We start from the raw sequence: 18,920 nt of genomic DNA, 5'->3' as shown, positions 1-18,920 counted from the left end.
AAAAAAAAAAAAAAAAAAAAAAAAAAAACAGAAAAAGAAAAAAAAAAAAACAAAAAAACAACAACAACCCAGCATGACTTCTGACTTTAATCACACATTTCTTCTGGAATTTCATGTGGATTAAGGATGCCAGGGACAGACATTTGAAGTTTATGTTTCTCTTCCTGAGCCTGTCGAAGGGCTGTTTCTCTTTCTTCCAAAAAGAGATCCGATGTATCTTCACCTGCAAACTCCTGTGGAAACAGACAGTTGAAACATCAACATACTTTAGTAAACTTCAATTCGCAAAATGACTTGCCTTTGGGAAAAAAAAAGTGTAGACAAGCACCTCCCAGTTTACACAAGCAATATAATTTATCCATCAATTACTGAGTTTAAATTATGGTATATTATTTTTATAATTCTACACAACTGAATTAAAAACCAAAGGTGTTAGTTGGGGGGAAAAATAGATTTCAAAAGAGGGATAGTGTAATGCCATCTACAAAATATACTCCATAAGCAACGATACCAAGAAAGACTAACGATCAAGTTTCTATAATTGTCCTCATAGCTGTGTTTCAGACAATTTTCATCCTTTATACACTCTCAACTTTATGAATTAGTTTTTTTTTTTTACTAATTTTATATTTACAGTAAAAAAAAACACAAACAAAAAACAAAACCTTTGTATTTTGGAGGGGAAAAAACCTGAATATCTTATGTGACCAATTCTTTAATAGACATAGATAACATCAACTACTTATGAGTTTCATGGTACTTTTTGTATTTCTTTAAAGCATGATGATACAAGAAAAATCCCTCTTCCCATAAGTAAATGGAGCATTGTAACAGCAGTAAAAATAGGCTGGTATCTGCTAATTATCATGTTCCCCCTAAAATGAATTCCTTACTAACAAAATGGAAAATCCCAAAAGGAACTACCAATGTGTTTCTTTCATCCATTCCACTCCTTTAAAAATACCTATGAGATTCAATCACAATGTTGCAAAAGATATTCTAAGATGAATTATATTAATAAAAAGTTCCCCCGAACATTTCAAACCATTTCAAACCTATCTCCTCTTCCTGGCCTTGACTTTGAAAGTGTTTCCTTCTGTAATCAGTCTCAAAAGAGTAAGACTACACGTATTTTAAAAGCCCACTCATTTTGCATTACAAAAAGCGGTCAATTCTGGATGCAAGAATTCAATCAGTATTTAGTCAATACTTCTGCAACTGCAAATAAAATACATACCTTTATCTGTACCAGGAAATCCCTAAGATGTTCCTTGAATGCAGGAATATCCTGATTTAAGCTGAAAAGTCCTGTCACAAAGAGCTTTACTTGAGCACTGCAAGTCAAAACACAGTGATTAATTGCTTTAAAAAAAAAAACTTAAAAATTTAAGTTTATTAAAGTCTATTTATACTTACTCCTGAAGATGAGGGAATGCAGACTTAAGAAGATTAGCCACATATTCCTGAATAAACATTTGGTTGTTAACTGGATTTCCAGGATTTAATGGTGTACTTATTTTTCCTTCTTCAACCAAATTAAACATATATGCAAGGATAGATGCATGCATTGTCAAACCTGTTAAGAAGGACATCATTAACTTCAAGATGTAAGAGCAACCGGAACACATACTTTTATGGCTTTAAATTCTTACCAGCAGTATGTGAGGTGTCTGTCACGACAGAAAAGATATGCTGAAGAATATCACAAAAATAAGTTTGATAGAAACTCTGAGCTGCAGCTTCTTCTTGTGCAACATTTTGTAAGAGTGTAAAAAGTATCTGTAAGCCTAAAATACATATAATGCCAACAACGTTATTATATACTGACAACATTTATGATAGTGTTTCAGCTATTAAACAATTCATTCAAAGTCCATTCACCCCTCTTTTTTTGCTAATGACAATTATTTGCCTAAATTATCTTGACTCAGTAATGGAGTTAAACTGGAATCAATGTCTGCTAACTTACAGGCTATAATCTAACCATTACCACCTTTCCAGTATTTCTGAAGGTTTAGTTGATTCTCTCTACATCCACTCCAAAAGCAGTGCAACTGAGTAGATTTTTCTGTTACATAGAACAGTTATTTAAAAGGAAAACAAACCCTCCAAATATAAAGTTTTTTTGTTTTATCCTTAGTTAACCCTCGGTGCCACAGAGGAAAAGCATATGGGGAAAAGGAAACACTGGTGAGGATATGGGTGAGTGATGTTCTCCCTGCCTTGAATCTTATGCCCATCTCCCTGTAACTCAATTCTATGAACTCACTCTGGATCTGATTAAACTGTTTATAGGACTTACTCAGACCTATCTATGCAATTGATGCATTCAAACAAAACCATGAGAAGTGAAGTGATACCTACCTGTCTACCACTATACACCTACCTGTAAGTGTCTGTACATGGATTGTGGGTTGGTAAGCAAATGAATAAAGAACATCGTTTCTGTGTATTTACCTGTATCTGCTACATTCCTCATAGTATGTTTGAAAGCCCAAATGATGGAATCCAAAACAAGTTTAAACTGTGCAGGTGGAATAGCCAGGAATGCTGGGAAACAATGAGAATTGACAGCCTGAAGTAGTAAGAAAAAGTTCGTTCTGTGCTCAGGATATTCTTCAAAGTCCTAAAAACAAATAGTGGGAACAAAATAAAGTTTCAATGCCTGAATTATGTTAAATGGAAGGGGGAAAGCAAGCTCTAATTCAGTATAAATGTTTGGAGTTGTTAGTGGACCCCGTTAAGATGTGAAAGTCAAACTCAAAAGCTAATAGAATTCACCTGTCAGGGAAGACAAAATTACTATTTATTAGACAAATGAATTACCAAAGTGAAGGAATACAAGTTCACCTTATTATAAAGAGAACTCAACAAAACCCACATAAAGACCGTAATATTTTCTAGTAACTCTGAGACTGTTACTACCACTTTTAAGTGACTTTGAGATCACTAATACAGATTAGAAAAATTGTTGTCTACTGTGTAAATGTGTACACTTACATGTACATTTTTTTCTTTTTGATTAATACATTTTCCCTATCCTTATAAGCACAGACTACACTTTAAAAAGGCAGTGACTAAAATGCAGCAAGTATTCAACAAATGCAAGCTGCTATTTGAATAAACAATCTATCAAATTTATTTTTGTAAATTTAAAAAACAAGTATTTTCTTATCTAGAAGTTCAAATATTTAATATCAGAGCCTAAAGTTTATGGTGTACTCATAGACAGCCATTATTTATCCTTTTAAAAGTGATAAGGGCATACTGCAGAACCTCTCATTATGTAACTGAAATGCAAATCACATACCTTATTTATCATATTCAATGTGCATTCAAAAACAGCATCAAATATTTGAGGTATTTCAGCTGTTATATGTCCTCCTAACTTGTTGACAATAATAGCCATAGTACTAAGCACTTCTGGTTCTCTAGCAGCTGGGACATTTCTCTGATAATCAATGAGAACTGCATCCAACAGAGGAGGAACAAAATTTTCAGCTACCTGTTTTAAAAAAACACAAAAAAACAAAAAAACCCACAACTTTTCAATTTTAATGTAGGCACTTGCTAACTCTTATTAAGCAGCTAGGTCAATGTCATCTGTAAGATTTAATCTAGGTTGATCATCTGCTGAAAATTGGAAACTCCTGTGCTTTAAAAGTTTTTGTATATTAAAACCTTACCAAGAGAAAGCGAGAAATCACAATAGGCTGAGAAGGGCCATGGACACTGCATAGTTTAAATCTGTAATTATTAAAGGAAACTGGGGCCTGACGCTCTAAGTATTGTGGCAGGACCAGGATTCTAGGAATACTGTGTGTATGGGATTGGTAACCTCAGAGTAGAGTCCTCCTCACCAATACTGTACCAAGGTACTCATATCTAACCAAAAGTAGACACCCACTCAATGATTTTTTTAATTTAATGAATGCTAGTTGATATTTTAATAATCAGAAATAATAAGCATCACTTACTCTAAAAAAAGGAATTGGACTATGCCAGAAAGACTGTGTGTGAGAGCTTCCAAGATTCTCAATAAATACAGTCTTAGTAAGGCGTAACTTCCATGCTTTTAATAGGTTCTCCATTAAGATATGCACAATAAAAACAACCATGTTTCATTTAACTGAAGATTACTAGTTAGTGCGTCCCACCATACAACAAAACAAGTCTAGTTAAGATTTGAAGGATAAGCACAAAATTATTTTTCCTTTTACCTACTTGGTTTCTCTTAACTATAACTGATTCTCATTTCTTTTTCTTCCTTCAAGTTTTGAGACATGATTAATGTATAGCACTAAGTTTACTTACATACATGAAATGATTATAAAATAAGTTTAGTGAACATCATCATATAGATACAAATAGAAAAAAAGCTTTGTGATGAAAACGTTTAGGATTTACTCTTAACAAACTTTCTTATATAACATCAGTGTTAATTGCATTTATCATGTTTGTACATTACATTCTTAGTACTTATTTATGTTAAAACTAAACATTACATCTTTTGACTGCCTTCATCCAATTTCCCCTCCCCTCATTCCCCCACCTCTGATAAACACAAATCTGGTATCTTTTTCTATGAGTTCGTTGTATGTTTGTTGATCTACAACACGATGCAATTTCCTGTTACACAGTATAGTGAGTGATTTGGTATTTTTATACATTTCAAATGATCGCCACATTAAGTCTAGTTACGATCTGTCACCATAAAAAGTTATGAGTTATTGACTATATTCCCCACATGACCATATTCCCCACATTAAACATTTCATACCCATGACTCATTTATTCTTTCCTCCCCCACCCTCACATTTCTACTCTTAACACTGAAATAATTTATTTTCCTACATACTGGATCTGAAGTGTTTGACTATCTTTGAATTCACAGCCCCAAACCTCAACATAAACCTTAGTTGTAAAACATGAGACCCTTCTTATTATTATCACTGATACTCCTGAAATTATTGCCTAAGTTGTTGTAAATTATGAACTTCTCAATTCCTTCAATTCATCCTACTTTTTACTTAACAATTTTAAATACAGTTCTGATCTCATACATAAACATGTTTAAAACCTTTTGGTATTTAAGCTTGATACCTTGAGAATTTCCTGAAAAAAATTTCCGTATCAATAGGAACAATATTGAAAGTTTAAAATTATGAAAGTAAGTTGCACGGTTGTCAGTGCTACTTCCACACAATAGTGATAAACAGGATAAGACTTTTTGGTAATGTTCCCAGGATCAAGAAAATGAAAGGTATATAATAACTAAACATAAATCTCATTTTCCCCAAGTTGAGGCATATGGAGCTGGTTTAGTTTCTGAAAACCATTTAAAACTAACAGGAATAAGAGAGCAAAAGAGACTTTCAAACCTTCAACTAGGAAAGTGCTTACTCCCCCCCGCCCACTGAAAAGGCAAACTAATGACAGCTTTGCAAATTGCTCTCAAAGCCATGAGGAAAACAAAAATTTCATCTGAACTCTATCCATGGAAAAATAAAAACGACCCAATCATCTCAGCTATCTTGTTACATCACCAAATCCCCCACCACTAACAGCAATTTCTTTCGAAGATGGTATATATCTTATTATTTTAATGTACTCAGGGACTCCACTAAATAGAATGTTATAAAATAATGCCAGATGTAAACATCTAAATTACCTTTAAAATAGCTAAACGCATACAGAATATACACACGTTCCAGAGAATGCAGCATCAACTTTAAAAACAAAAAGCACATCTCACTTACCATCTGTGGATCATTGGACCGGCTCACCCAACCAGATATTAACTTTAAAGTTTCCCTTTTTACTGTTCGCATACTTCTAATCAATGGTTGCTTTGTAACCATCTCACCTAAAAAATACAATCAGGTGGAATCCAACTTAACAACTAAAATTCTACACTGGCACTTACATGTACTTCAGATACTATTAGTTCCCATTTACCATTAGAAAACTTAAAAGACAAGAGTACACAGATGAATTTCCTGAGAAAATAAACTAAGACTAACTTTATAGGGGAAAGGGGCCTGTGAGTGGTTAAAAAAATTGTCTAGGATCGCCTAGAAACATGGGACGGATTAATTTAAATCTGTGAGAAGTGCTGAATGCTTACGCCAAGGCAGTGAATGCAGAACTGACTTATTAATACATCATTCCATAAGAATTCAGAATCGCTTACCATTAGCTTGAATAGCTGCAGAAATATTTTCACTGAGGCACTTGTATACATTAAGCATATCTAAATAAATTCTCCCAAGCTGAATCACAAACGGGTGTCCAACCGCTTTGCAGGCTCTCACATTTGTTTTCAATATGCTACCAAGTTGCTTGACTGTTTCAGGATCTTTAAGTATATCCACATTCTGCGAAGGACAAAAAACAACTCCATTTAACATATGAGAATTATTCTTGTAGCTGAAGCAAAAAACATTACCCACACTACTCCAAAGCACCATCACATTTATAATGTTAAATGGTGAAACTAATGCAGAAGTCTTCCTTACTAAAAATAGAGCAAAATATTCCCAATTTTGCATCAACACAGAATAAAAATACTACAATTTTTTCAATGTGCAAAAGTACACATAAAAAAGTACACATAAAAGCACTTATGGGGCTTCCCTGGTGGCTCAGTGGTTGAGAGTCCGCCTGCCGATGCAGGGGACACGGGTTCGTGCCCCGGTCTGGGAAGATCCCACATGCCGCGGAGCAGCTAGGCCCGTGAGCCATGGACGCTGAGACTTCGCGTCCGGAGCTTGTGCTCCGCAACAGGAGAGGCCACAAAGTGAGAGGCCCGCGTGCCGCAAAAAAAAAAAAAAGCACTTATGGATCAGATATACATGTCAAAGGTACTAAATTTATTACTTTTGTAAATATAATTTTTTCAATTTCCATTAGAACTTTTACAAAAAGTAATAAAACTTACTTTGGTTGCTTGCTGGATTATGCTATCCCAAACCTGATTAGGAAGTAGCATGTATTTTTCTATCAAATGTTCTTGTACTGTTTGGTCTGTTTGTGCACCAATCATGTACCCCACAGCTTCATAAAATGTATGGACCTATGTTAAAAGGCAGACATTTTACTTGCAGGCATCATAATAAGGAAAACCACACACAAACAATCCACATATACACTTAAACTAATTTTGTTAAAGTGTCAGAAATAATTTATATTAAGTAGGAAAACAGCCTAACAAACTTTTGGTTGAATTTCTGCCTCACTATAAAAACCTAACCACAGAAACACTTGAACTGAATTCAAGAGTGGCTTTCTTTCTATTCCCATTAATAAATTCTCATTAAAACAGTAGCTACTTTCTAAGAAAAATATGCTTGCTGATCCACATACCTGTTGAGGCTGAAGATCACAAATTATAGTGTTAATGTTGTTCAAAATCTCATCAATAAATGGCATTACTTCTCCAACCTGAACCTGAACGAAATGCCTGCGGCACTTCTGAGCTATTTTAATGAAAGTATCACAAGCCATGTCTTGGACTCCATCATGGGTCTCTAACAAAACAAAAACAATTATCAAAAAAATTTTCAAGAAAAAATTTCCATTTTTTATTCAGCAAAAGTAACTAAATAAAATATATTAAGCAAATAGGATTTACCATGCATGAATTCAAAGAGCTTGTTAACTACAGTCTTCAAGAATTTCCAGTGAGCTCTTAAAAATCGTGGATATTGACCTACTATGTACATGATATTTGATGCAATAATAGCTTTATTATCTTTGCCTCTTTTCTGTTCACATAATCCTAGTAGATCCTGTAAAATAAGACAAATTTCAGTCATTTGTAATAAAATACACTCAGCTAAAGTTCCAGTTCATACCTATCTCTTACATACCTTTATAACAGTAACAAGAAATCGTTTTTCATCCTCTTCATGCATTGCTCCACTAATGGAGCCTATCGCCCAACACAATGTATTCAAATTTTTCCATGACCACTCTGTACCATTCACTTGATTGTGAAGCTTCTCAGTCATTATTCTTTCTGTATCTACATAATCCAGATGAGTAAGATAAACTACAAGGAAAAAAATTCCAAATGTTTCAAATTGCAAAATTTAACGAGCAAAAAGATTTTTACTAAGACTAATAGCACATTAATAAGGATGGCTATTAACAGATTGAGAACCTAAGCATGCCATATTTCCTAAAAAAGTATTTCCACCCCAAACTGAATTACAAAGATTAAATTAACAGTATTTATTAACTTACCTAATGTTTCTCTCATATTCTTATACAAATTTATGGAATCTGTATCCTTCATGAATTCTCTTACAACTTCTCCCTGATCATTTTCTACAACTAATACTTCCTCTGGTTTAGCCATTCGACTAACCATCAGTAAACGGACCTATTCAGCAATAAACAAGAGAAACAAATCTGTTAGATCTTTGAAATCAGTCACATCAAATGTAACCCCCACTCCCACTTAACACCAACATACCAAACAAAATTATTCCCACAGTATAAAAGAATAAATAACATGGATAAAAATCAATTGTTGGGCTTCCCTGGTGGCGTAGCGGTTGAGAGTCCGCCTGCTGATGCAGGGGACACGGGTTCATGCCCCAGTCCGGGAGGATCCCACATGCCGCGGAGCGGCTGGGCCCGTGAGTGAGCCTGCGCGCTCCGCAACGGGAGAGGCCACAACAGTGAGAGGCCCGCATACCGCAAAATAAAATAAAATAAAATAATCAATTGTTAACTTTCTTGCATCTCATTTTCATTCCTAAGAAACTCACAGGTTTCTTGGATAGATTTAGCCAAAAAATAAAAGCCAGTATTTGCATTTGGTCCCCCAAATCACAGGAAGCACATTCAACCACCCACTACTGTTACCTTGGACAACACAGGCAAATACAGCTGCCTCCTGGGAGGAACATCAAAATGTTGACTTCCAGATAGCAATGGAGAGGCAGATGTTGAGAATGGGCTCTCTCTATAGAGTTCAGCTGCCAGGTGGTTCCAGTACTCAAGACAAATCTTAAAGATTTCGGTTTCCTCTACTTCGGATACCAACAACATATAATGAAGGGCCTACATAGGAGACCAAAACTATTAAAACAATCCTTAGACGTTACTAACCAACCTCAAACTGCTTTCCATTTGCTACGTTAACAGGAAATAAAAACTCATGTTGCATTCTGTACAACTCTGACATTTCATTATTCATCAAACAGACAACAGAAATTCTCTAGGAACAACTGTGCTTTCTTCTGACATGTCCCAGGACGTGTCAAGAAACTTACGTGATTGTAAAAAGGTATGGACATTAAAAGACATTTGGTAATAGCAAAAAGGTAGAAGTAATCCAAATGTTCAACAGATGAACGGACACAAAACTCGATGTTTATCCATACAAAATATTATTCAGCCATGAAAGGGATTAAGTACTGATACATGCTGTAACATAGTAACATGCTAACTGAAAGAAACCAATGACAAAAATCAGTATGCTATGATTCCACTTATATGAAAGGTTCAGAATAGTTAAATCCATTGAGATGTAAAGCAAATTACTGGTTGCTAGGAACTGGAGGGTAGAGCGGATTGAGGGAGTGACTGTTTCAATGGGTACATCATCCTTTGTGGGTGATGTAAATGTTTTGGAATAGGTAATGGTTGACAACACTGTGAATGTACTAAATGCCACTGAATCAAACAATTTACAATGGATAGTTTTATGTTATGTGAATTACATCTCAATTTTAAAATAAGGTCTTTAGACTTTTCATCTTAAAAATGACAAATCTGCACAAGCTTTAGGAATTTAATTTTCATTATAAATTATTGATCTGGTATTGAGTAGAACACAAAACTCGTGACACTTGGTTTTTAACAACTATAATTCAGAAATGGCAACATGTATTTATATTGCACAGACAAGTAACAGGTAAGATATGTTAAAAGGTATGGGAATTTTTAGAACAAAGGTGTACTTTAAGTTTTTATTATTAATTTCAGAAGCCAAAGGCTCCATAAAGCCTACCTCCATGAGTGTTTCCCTGAGATTTAATCTTTTTTCTATAAGTTGACCATGTTCTTTAAGAAAGGTGCAGAGAAACAAACTGAGATTTTGAATGAAGTTCTGTTCATCATCCTTTCCATTCGAGTATGCAAGTCGAATATTGGTATTTAAAGGAAGCATCTGCGAGGTTAAATATGGATCATAAGCCCTTCATTTTAAAAACAAAGATACTACATTTAAGTTCTAAATTTCCACCACCCTTTTACTAATTTTAAAATATACGGAGTGGGACTTCCCTGGTGGCGCAGTGGATAAGACTCCAAGTTCCCAATGCAGGGGGCCCAGGTTCGATCCTTGGTCAGGGAACTAGACATGTATGCCACAATAAAGAGTTCACATGCCACAACTAAGGAGCCCACCTGCCATAACTAAGACCCAGTGCAACCAAATAAATATTTTTTAAAATACAACAAAAAAACCATATGCAGTTAAACAGCTTATTCTCCCCTAGAATGCCTTGGTCTATTATATCCATTTTTGTAACTTGCTGTCCTAGCTTTTGATTTTTTTTTGTAGTTGCAAGTAGTAAAATTTCCTCAAAGATTATGCTTTGACATATTCCCTACATCAGAGTTTTCCCACCTAGGGTCATTTAAAGTGTAAAAATAGTTGATTCAGATCACGAACATATATAGTAATATAGTTTTGTGATTAACCTTCTAGATAATTTCATATACACCTAGTCAGACTAACACTTGGCTAATCCCTTCATTTAAGAGATGAAAGGTTAAAGGCAGAACTGATATTAAACCCCAGTTACTAAGCCTCTAAATTCTGTAGAAATAAATTACCATGACACTCCCAGAAAATTTACTTCAAGGAATTTTCAAAATGTTCATAAAAATTTCTAGCTTACCCTTCATTTTATATAATATACAATCACATTACAGCTCATCTATTTATGGTAAGCTGTGCTGAAATGATTCAACTCAAACCCAACATTTTCTAAGGCACTAAAATTGTTTAGTCAGTTTTTAAGAGTGTTGTATTACCTGTTTTAGCTGCATCATTGTCAGCGTAAATAGCGTTACAAATTGTTCCTCATACTGGCTTACACTCACACCAGCAATCTCAGTGAGGCACTTCAGAGAGACATTTCGAAACATTGGAACATTCAGGAACTATTTTAATTTAAAAAAAGGGGGTGGGGGGGGAAGGAAGCATAAAATTAAATGGCCTGAAGCACTTTACTTAAAATTAACAATTAAAAAAATAACAAAGGATTTAAAAATCAGGAACACAGAGGAAAAATATCAGGCAAATAGGTGGTGATAGGATTTTGGGGCACATATATTTTAAGAAAATTTCATTATACATCCAATAGACAGTAAATGCTTTAGTAGTATACTGTGCTTTCTTTTGATGTGTCCTCAGACACCCGGAAAACACAAAGTTGCTTAGAAACTTTCCCCACGATCTATTACATGACTTTTAAAGACATCATGTTTTCTGTATAATCTAAAAAGACTTTAATTGTTTAGGATTTTAAGAAATGGGCAATACACCTAGGATTAATAATAACATGTGGGAAAACTGGCTCTTTCACATTTAACTGTTGAGAAGGTGTAAAAATAGCCTCCCATTGGGGGTGGCAATTTGGTAAGCATCAGAAGCCTTAAAAATGGACATACCTATTGATCCAATATTTACATGTATTAAAATTTATACCAAATATTTGGACAAGTGCATAAATGTCCAGTATTTCCTGCACTACTGTTGACAATGGCAAACAATTTAAAATAAACTGTCTATGGATAAAATGGTGGCTCTAACATAGTAAATTCAGATTAGAATATGACCATATCAAGCCCTCAACTACAAAGCCCCAAACGTAAGTTATAATAGTCTGCTTTTATAAGGTCTTAATTAAATACATAATTTACTCATTATATCTGATTAGAAAACATCTGGAAATACAACCAGTAGGTAACTATCTCTGGATGAACAATTAAAAAACTTTACATAGGTATTACATGCTACTGCAACTAAAAGGAAACCAAATTCATTATTAGTTGTTCACATACAATTTGGGAGACTGCCTGGTATGAGTGGCAGAATCATAAAATTCTGACACGGTTTTTAAGAATTAGTAGTTGAAACTACAGAAAAGTTCTTCTGAGCAATTTCCTCATCTCGGAAACAAAGTTGATTATGGCTGTGAATGTGGAATGGTTTTAATATTCCAAAGAGCATTACAAATTAAGAAAATACACACCACTATCCAGTGATAAATATAACTGAAATGTATTCACTATACCTTATAAATTAACGTGCTGATTAACTTGGTCTCAAAAATATATCCAAGTGGAATCCAGTTAAGAAATCTGAGCAACGTTTCCAAAGTTGCATGTACAAGTGGAGCATTTTGGGAATTTTCCTACAACAAAAACATGATTGTAAATTATCTTCCAATATAATTAATTATTTTTAAAAATGAAATTAAAAGCACTTACCATCACAAACTGACAAAGCTGAAAAATTTGTGAGAATTCATTGCACATGCTAAAAGAATAAAAAATTGATCAGTTTAGAACACACATAGAAATGAACATTGTAATATTTACATACTAACATTTCAGCAGCCACTGAAAACTTGAGTTACTTCTATTTATAAACACAGATATCAATAACTTCATCGAAAGTTACAAAGCTATTAAAACTATGTGTAAATATCTCTTAAAACTCACCTATAAATAGCACTTAATTTCATTTCTTGGAGGTTTGGTTTTCATGTCATCCTTACTCTATTTGAATAATTTCAATCACATCACATCTTTTATTTATGTTTTTGTTTTTTGTTTTGCAGTACGCGGGCCTCACTGTTGTGGCCTCTCCCGCTGCGGAGCACAGGCTCCGGACGCGGAGACTCAGCGGCCATGGCTCACAGGCCCAGCCACTCCGCTGCATGTGGGATCTTCCCGGACAGGGGCACGAACCCGTGTCCCCTGCATTGGCAGGCTGACTCTCAGCCACTGCGCCACTAGGGAAGCCCCTTTTATTTTTTTTTTTTAAATTTGGCCACACTGCATGGCATGTGGGATCTTAGTTCCCCAACGAGGTATCGAACCCACGGCCCCTGCAGTGGAAGCGTGGTGTCTTAACCACTGGACAGCCAGGGAAGTCCCTCAACCTAGTCTTTTAAATCAAGACAGTCAAAACAGAACTCTCCAAAATGAGAGCAGTGGTGTTCGATATATCCTCAAACCTAAAATGTGCTTATACACCTAAAATGTGCTTATACACCAAACCAGAGAAAAAATCCTAAATTCTGAAGCTAGTCTGAATACATAAAGGTAAAAAACATTTCTGTTCTCTAATGACTAAACACATTTTTATTACTATGTTGAAGAAAATAAAATCTGCCATGTTCCTGGTGTTAACTATAGGGAAACTGATAAAATGTAGGAATATTAAGAATAAAGTAGACATCTGGACACAAGTCATATCCTTAGACCTATGATTAACTAGACATCATATGAATCAGATTCCAAAGAGTTTTTTGGGAATTCTTAACCTATAGTCCTTCCACATGACATGCATGAAGTTAATTTTGCTGTAACGTCATACATATTTTTCAAGCCTCCATATTTAGAATATTAGGCCACTTTAGCACTATTTAAGTTTGTAGTAGGAAAGAATTAAGTGTATTAACTTTTAATAATCATAGTTCCTTAAAAATTTACAATCTACCTCCAAATTCCTTGAAATTGCTAGATAAATTACTTAAAAATTCCGAAACAATTACTTGCCTGTCTTTTAAATGCTTAGCTTTCACTTGGGTTATCTGTCCACTAGAGAAATCAAATACTTCTTCACTCAAGAGTTTCAGAATCACCATATTATTCTGACAGAGACTTTCACTGGTCCTACTTGCTCCAACAATGTCACTGATAAAAGTTGGCCAATGTTTTGGCCATTCTTGTTTCAGTATCTAAAATAAGATAGGAAATGTTAGTTTCATTTCACTTGTCAATGGTAAAGAAAACAAACTTCATAAAAATTGCGTGATACCAAAAGCAGGAGCAAATATCAACCACCTTTCATTTTCTTCCCCTTTATTAAGACAGGAAATGTGCTGCTCTCTATAGAATGTACAGAGTAGAAACTACAACCCAAAGTTCTGTGTCTCAAATGCCCTGTTCCTCCTCTCAATTATCCTGATTCGTCTAATCTAGCTCTAATGTGTATGCATAGCAATATTTGCCAGATATGTGCAAAGTATCGTAAGAGAATATAAGATATAACTCTAAATGATAAAAAGGTGATGGGTAGGGAAAGATATTTTCTTTGTCTGGAATCTGGGCCTTGAAATATAGGTAGCGCTTGGAGATAGAAATTTGTAAGAAAAGAAGCATTATCGTTGGGGACAGAATCATCTTTGACCAAAAGCCTAATAGACTTATTCAATTTTAAGGTCTGTACTGTTGATTCTGTATGCTAGGGATTTCCCAACAATATTCTGTAATAGCACCTGTTAAGTAAGAGGTAAGTAACTTAACCTCTTTGGACTCCTCCCTCTTCCCATTCAGAGATACGCTAACAACAAGAAGTTCTCAATAAAAGCTAGTTTAACTTAGTGAAAATCCAAGTGTTTAGGAAAACCCAATGTTTCTATAACTTATTAAATTAAAAAAAATGTGTTTTTCCCTCACATACTAATTAATGTTCTCAAGAAATTTTTTGGACATATTATTAAAGGTAGATAAACTTAAAATTTCTGAAGTTACAAATATAGAAAGATTAAAAAACAGGCTAAGTATAGATATCAATTAAAGGGATGCTTGAATTCAAAGGCAATTTTTTCAATGAATTAATAAGACTGAGATAATGGACATGGAAAGGAAACATGCACAGTATGAAACAGATGAGAAAAAAATTTTTTTATTTTAATAGATCTTTATCGGAGTATAATTGCTTCACAATACTGTGTTAATTTCTATTGTACAGCAAAGTGAATCGGCCATATGTATACATATGTCCCCATATCCCCTCCCTCTTTAGCCTCCCAATCCCACCCCCTCTAGGTCACTGCAAACCACCGAGCCGATCTCCCTATGCTTTGCTGCTGCTTCCCACTAGCTAACTATTTTACATTTGGTAGTGTATATATGTTGATGCTACTCTCACTTCGCCCCAGCTTCCCCCTCCCACCCTGTGCCAAGTCCATTCCCTATGTCTACATCTTTATTCCTGCCCTACAACTAGGTTCATCAGTACCACTTTTTTTTTTTTAAAGATTCCATATATATTCATTAGCATACAGTATTTGTCTTTCTCTTTCTGACTTAAGTATGACAGACTCTAGGTCCAGCCACCTCACTGCAAATAACTGAATTTCGTTTCTTTTTATGGCTGAGTAATATTCCATTGTATATATGTGCCACATCTTTATCCATTCATCTGTTGATGGACATTTAGGCTGGTTCCATGTCCTGGCTATTGTAAATAGTGCTGCCAATGAACATTGTGGTACATGTATCTTTTTGAGTTATGGTTTTCTCTGGGTATATGCCCAGTAGTGGCATTGCTGGGTCATATGGTAGTTCTATTTTTAGTTTTTTAAGGAACCTCCATACCGTTTTCTATAGTGGTTGTAACATTTACATTCCCACCAACAGTGCAGGAGGGTTCCCTTTTCACCACACCCTTTCCAGCATTTATTGTTTCTAGATTTTTTGATAATGGCCATTCTGACCAGTGTGAGGTGATACCTCATTGTAGTTTTCATTTGCATTAGATGAGAAATTTTTTAATGAGTTCAATCCATATTGGAGCCAAAGAAGTGAAGGTTTTACAGTACCATATCTGATGTTTCCTACCACAGCATATTAACAATTTTAAATGCTAGACAGCAGGCTATTGTAATTACTGTGAAGATTACTATCACTACTCTGCAAGACGTTAGTTTAGTTATTCAATAAAAGTAGGTTAGACTATTTGTTCAACCACTCAGCCTGAAGTGAAGCACTTAATCCTTCTCAGGGAAACAGTGTGTCAACTAAAAACTTACCTGAACAAGAATCATATTTAATTTCCCGATATATACCTTTTCCTTCTAAGAAAAGAAAAAAGTTTAGATTAAATGAGGACTTAAAATAGATACATAAATAACAAATGTAGGCAACCCACACCCCCACAGAGAGAAAAAAAGACTGCAGATCTACTGTAAATGATTGTGCATATATGTGTCTGTATGTCTGTGACAGAAGTGGGTTTAAGTTGAAGACCCAATATTTAAATGATTTTATACTCTCACAATAATCTGCAAAAAAGCTCTTACCTCTACACAAGTTGGGTCAGATGACGTCTTGATAATGAGGCCAACAACATATTTTTTTATCCCTATTAAAAAAAAATTATTCAACACTTTCATAGCATGCTAATACATCTTCAGGAACCAAAAAAACTGGGGGTGGGGGAGGGCAGAGTAAAGTCAGATGATACACCTGAATCCCATCGCCAATTATGGCATTTTTGAAAAATGCCTATTAGTTTAGTGTACTATTCCTTTAAATTTTTAGTTTTTGTTAAACTTTACAAAATATTGGTTTAACAATTAGGAACTACTGTATTCTAAGATATTCTTTAATGTTAGACAGTCAAGTATACCAAGCTGTGATTTTTAAATTAAAAACAAACCAAAACAAAAAAACCCCATAAAGGACTAAGGTATTGTTCATTTAAATAAACACATTATTTTTGTGGGTTAAAACTACAAAAACCTTTAAGACATAACTTTGTGAGCACTATAAATAAGTTTATGTAAAATATTTATAAATCAAGGTCAGATGTTAATCCTTTTCAGATTTATTTTAATTATAGCATTAAGCTAATCCTATAAGTAATTTTAACTTGTTTGTCCTACAATGTAGGAAAAAACAGAGTTAAGGAGGAAGTTTTTATTTGTAGTAGTCTTTACTTAAGGGTACCTTAATAGTATAATCTGTTCTTAACAGTTAAGACTTCATGCCTTTTATTCTTTCAACAGTTGACTTCATGCCTTTGATTTTAATTTGCATCATTCAGAATTTACTTGGCATCTACTACAGCTCCCCTCAAAATTTAAAGTAATGTGATACACTTACATTAACATATCCAAAGGGTCTGAAACAGATTCCCTAATCCAACAAATTATTATTTCCCACTACAAAGAATAAAGACTATTCTCACATCTGTTTAATAATTTAGGTTTTGCCACCAAATGACTTATGAAGATTTTTGAATTTTCAAAGCTATCTGAACTTCAAAAATACAGATAAAGGTTTTATTAAACTGTGTGTACCAAGTCTCATCTAACAAATCTACAACACTGGACTCAATATTCACTGAGAAGGAATATGCTAAGAAATTTACCCATAAGGGGTTAGCCAGAAATTTAGTCAACTTGAAGGCAACAAAGTGCTTATTTGATTGTAAAACTACCTTAATATAGTAATCTTCATAAGCTAAAACAACCTTCAAAAAAATCACTAATAAATAATTTCGTAATTGCAGAAAAATTTCTTAAGTACAATAAAGCCACAAAGTAAGGGTTATTCATCAACTGAAAATGTAATGTTAAGTATTAAAAATGTTCACAATATAAGAATCAGTTAAAAAACCTGCCTGCCAGGTGCCAAAAACTTAACTGTTATATACAAACACATACAATCTGCTGAAAACTATGTTATTGACATTTTAAAAATTTCTACATTAGGCAAAGACCACAAGTACTAATTGTTGCAGACAATATCCACCAATGAATGAATGCTAGAACAAATGGGCAATACTTTCAGGAGAAATTCATTATCTGCACACTGTCAAATTATCTTCCCAAGATATTTTTCACTTTCAAAGTGGAAAATAGTAAACCTGTAAATAGAAAACCAGTGGGCACCAACATAACTGATAAAGATTAATAATAAATGAATAATTAAACATATTGACATCATGTACCCCCGGTTTGGTGGACTGAGGACACATCACCTGTGTGGTATTCTTGCTCCAAAATATTGAACGCCAGTCTAATCATGAGAAAACAACAGACAAACCTAAATTCAAATACACTACAAAATAACTGACCAGAACTCATCAGTGTCAAAGACATATCAAGCAGAAATTAAGAACTGTCACAGATTAAGGAGACTAGAGACACAACTAAATAAATTGTAGACTAGGAAAAGGACAAGAGAGAAAACTTGTGAAATTTGAATTAAGGTCCATAATTCAGTTAATAGTACTGAACCAATGTTAAATGTTTGGTTGTGATAATTTTATTATGGTTGTCTAAGTTGTTAAAAGGATAAACTAAGAGGTGTAAGTACATTCTGTACTTTTTGGGTCAATGTTTCTATTGTCTAAAATTATTTTAAAAAAAACAAGAGGCTTTGTGGACACACACAATAAAATCAGATCTAGATTCAATAAGGTGATTAAAACAAACAAACAAACCGATTAGGGGAACAAGTTTTATTTTAAAATGAGTGCTAAATCATACCATTTAGTTAGGTTAACCCACACAACAATCTCATGTCCTTAATATCCACTAGATCAAATCAAAACAATTCTGGGGCTTCCCTGGTGGTGCAGTGGTTGGGAATCCGCCTGCCAATGCAGGGGACACGGGTTTGATCCCTGGTCCTGGAAGATCCCACATGCTGTGGAGCAACTAAGCCTGAGCTCTAGAGCCTGCGAGCCACAACCACTGAAGCCCGCGTGCTTAGAGCCCGTGCTCCGCAGCAAGAGAAGCCACCACAATGAGAAGCCCACGCACCGCAACGAAGAGTAGCCCCCGCTCACCGCAGCTAGAGAAAGCCCGTGTGCAGCAATGAAGACCCAACACAGCCAAAAAAAAAAAAGTGAACATTTTGGGCTTCCC

General features: G+C 34.6%; 1 protein-coding gene across 1 annotated transcript in view; it reads right to left on the bottom strand.

The window, feature by feature from the left end:
• Positions 1–7: 7 nt before the first annotated feature.
• XPO1 (exportin 1) overlaps positions 8–18,920 on the bottom strand; it is a 42,528-nt gene continuing 23,615 nt past the window's right edge. Inside the window, exons 5-25 of the mRNA XM_024753043.1 lie at positions 16,344–16,405; positions 16,074–16,118; positions 13,813–13,994; positions 12,517–12,565; positions 12,321–12,440; positions 11,056–11,184; positions 10,025–10,183; positions 8,875–9,072; positions 8,248–8,386; positions 7,872–8,053; positions 7,634–7,790; positions 7,366–7,529; positions 6,941–7,075; positions 6,194–6,377; positions 5,760–5,866; positions 3,311–3,505; positions 2,458–2,626; positions 1,653–1,787; positions 1,417–1,576; positions 1,238–1,334; positions 8–233 (exon numbers count right to left, since the gene is read on the bottom strand). Coding sequence (XP_024608811.1) covers positions 87–233; positions 1,238–1,334; positions 1,417–1,576; positions 1,653–1,787; positions 2,458–2,626; positions 3,311–3,505; positions 5,760–5,866; positions 6,194–6,377; positions 6,941–7,075; positions 7,366–7,529; positions 7,634–7,790; positions 7,872–8,053; positions 8,248–8,386; positions 8,875–9,072; positions 10,025–10,183; positions 11,056–11,184; positions 12,321–12,440; positions 12,517–12,565; positions 13,813–13,994; positions 16,074–16,118; positions 16,344–16,405 — 2,915 coding nt within the window. The 3' untranslated portion in view covers positions 8–86. The remainder of the gene's footprint in view (positions 234–1,237; positions 1,335–1,416; positions 1,577–1,652; positions 1,788–2,457; positions 2,627–3,310; positions 3,506–5,759; positions 5,867–6,193; positions 6,378–6,940; positions 7,076–7,365; positions 7,530–7,633; positions 7,791–7,871; positions 8,054–8,247; positions 8,387–8,874; positions 9,073–10,024; positions 10,184–11,055; positions 11,185–12,320; positions 12,441–12,516; positions 12,566–13,812; positions 13,995–16,073; positions 16,119–16,343; positions 16,406–18,920) is intronic.

This window comes from Neophocaena asiaeorientalis, unplaced genomic scaffold (genome assembly GCF_003031525.2).
Source record: "Neophocaena asiaeorientalis asiaeorientalis breed wild unplaced genomic scaffold, Neophocaena_asiaeorientalis_V1.1 scaffold100, whole genome shotgun sequence".
NCBI lineage: Eukaryota > Metazoa > Chordata > Mammalia > Artiodactyla > Phocoenidae > Neophocaena > Neophocaena asiaeorientalis.
The sequence above is the reverse complement of the archived record's forward strand: the minus strand, read 5'-3'. Positions and strand labels throughout refer to the sequence as shown.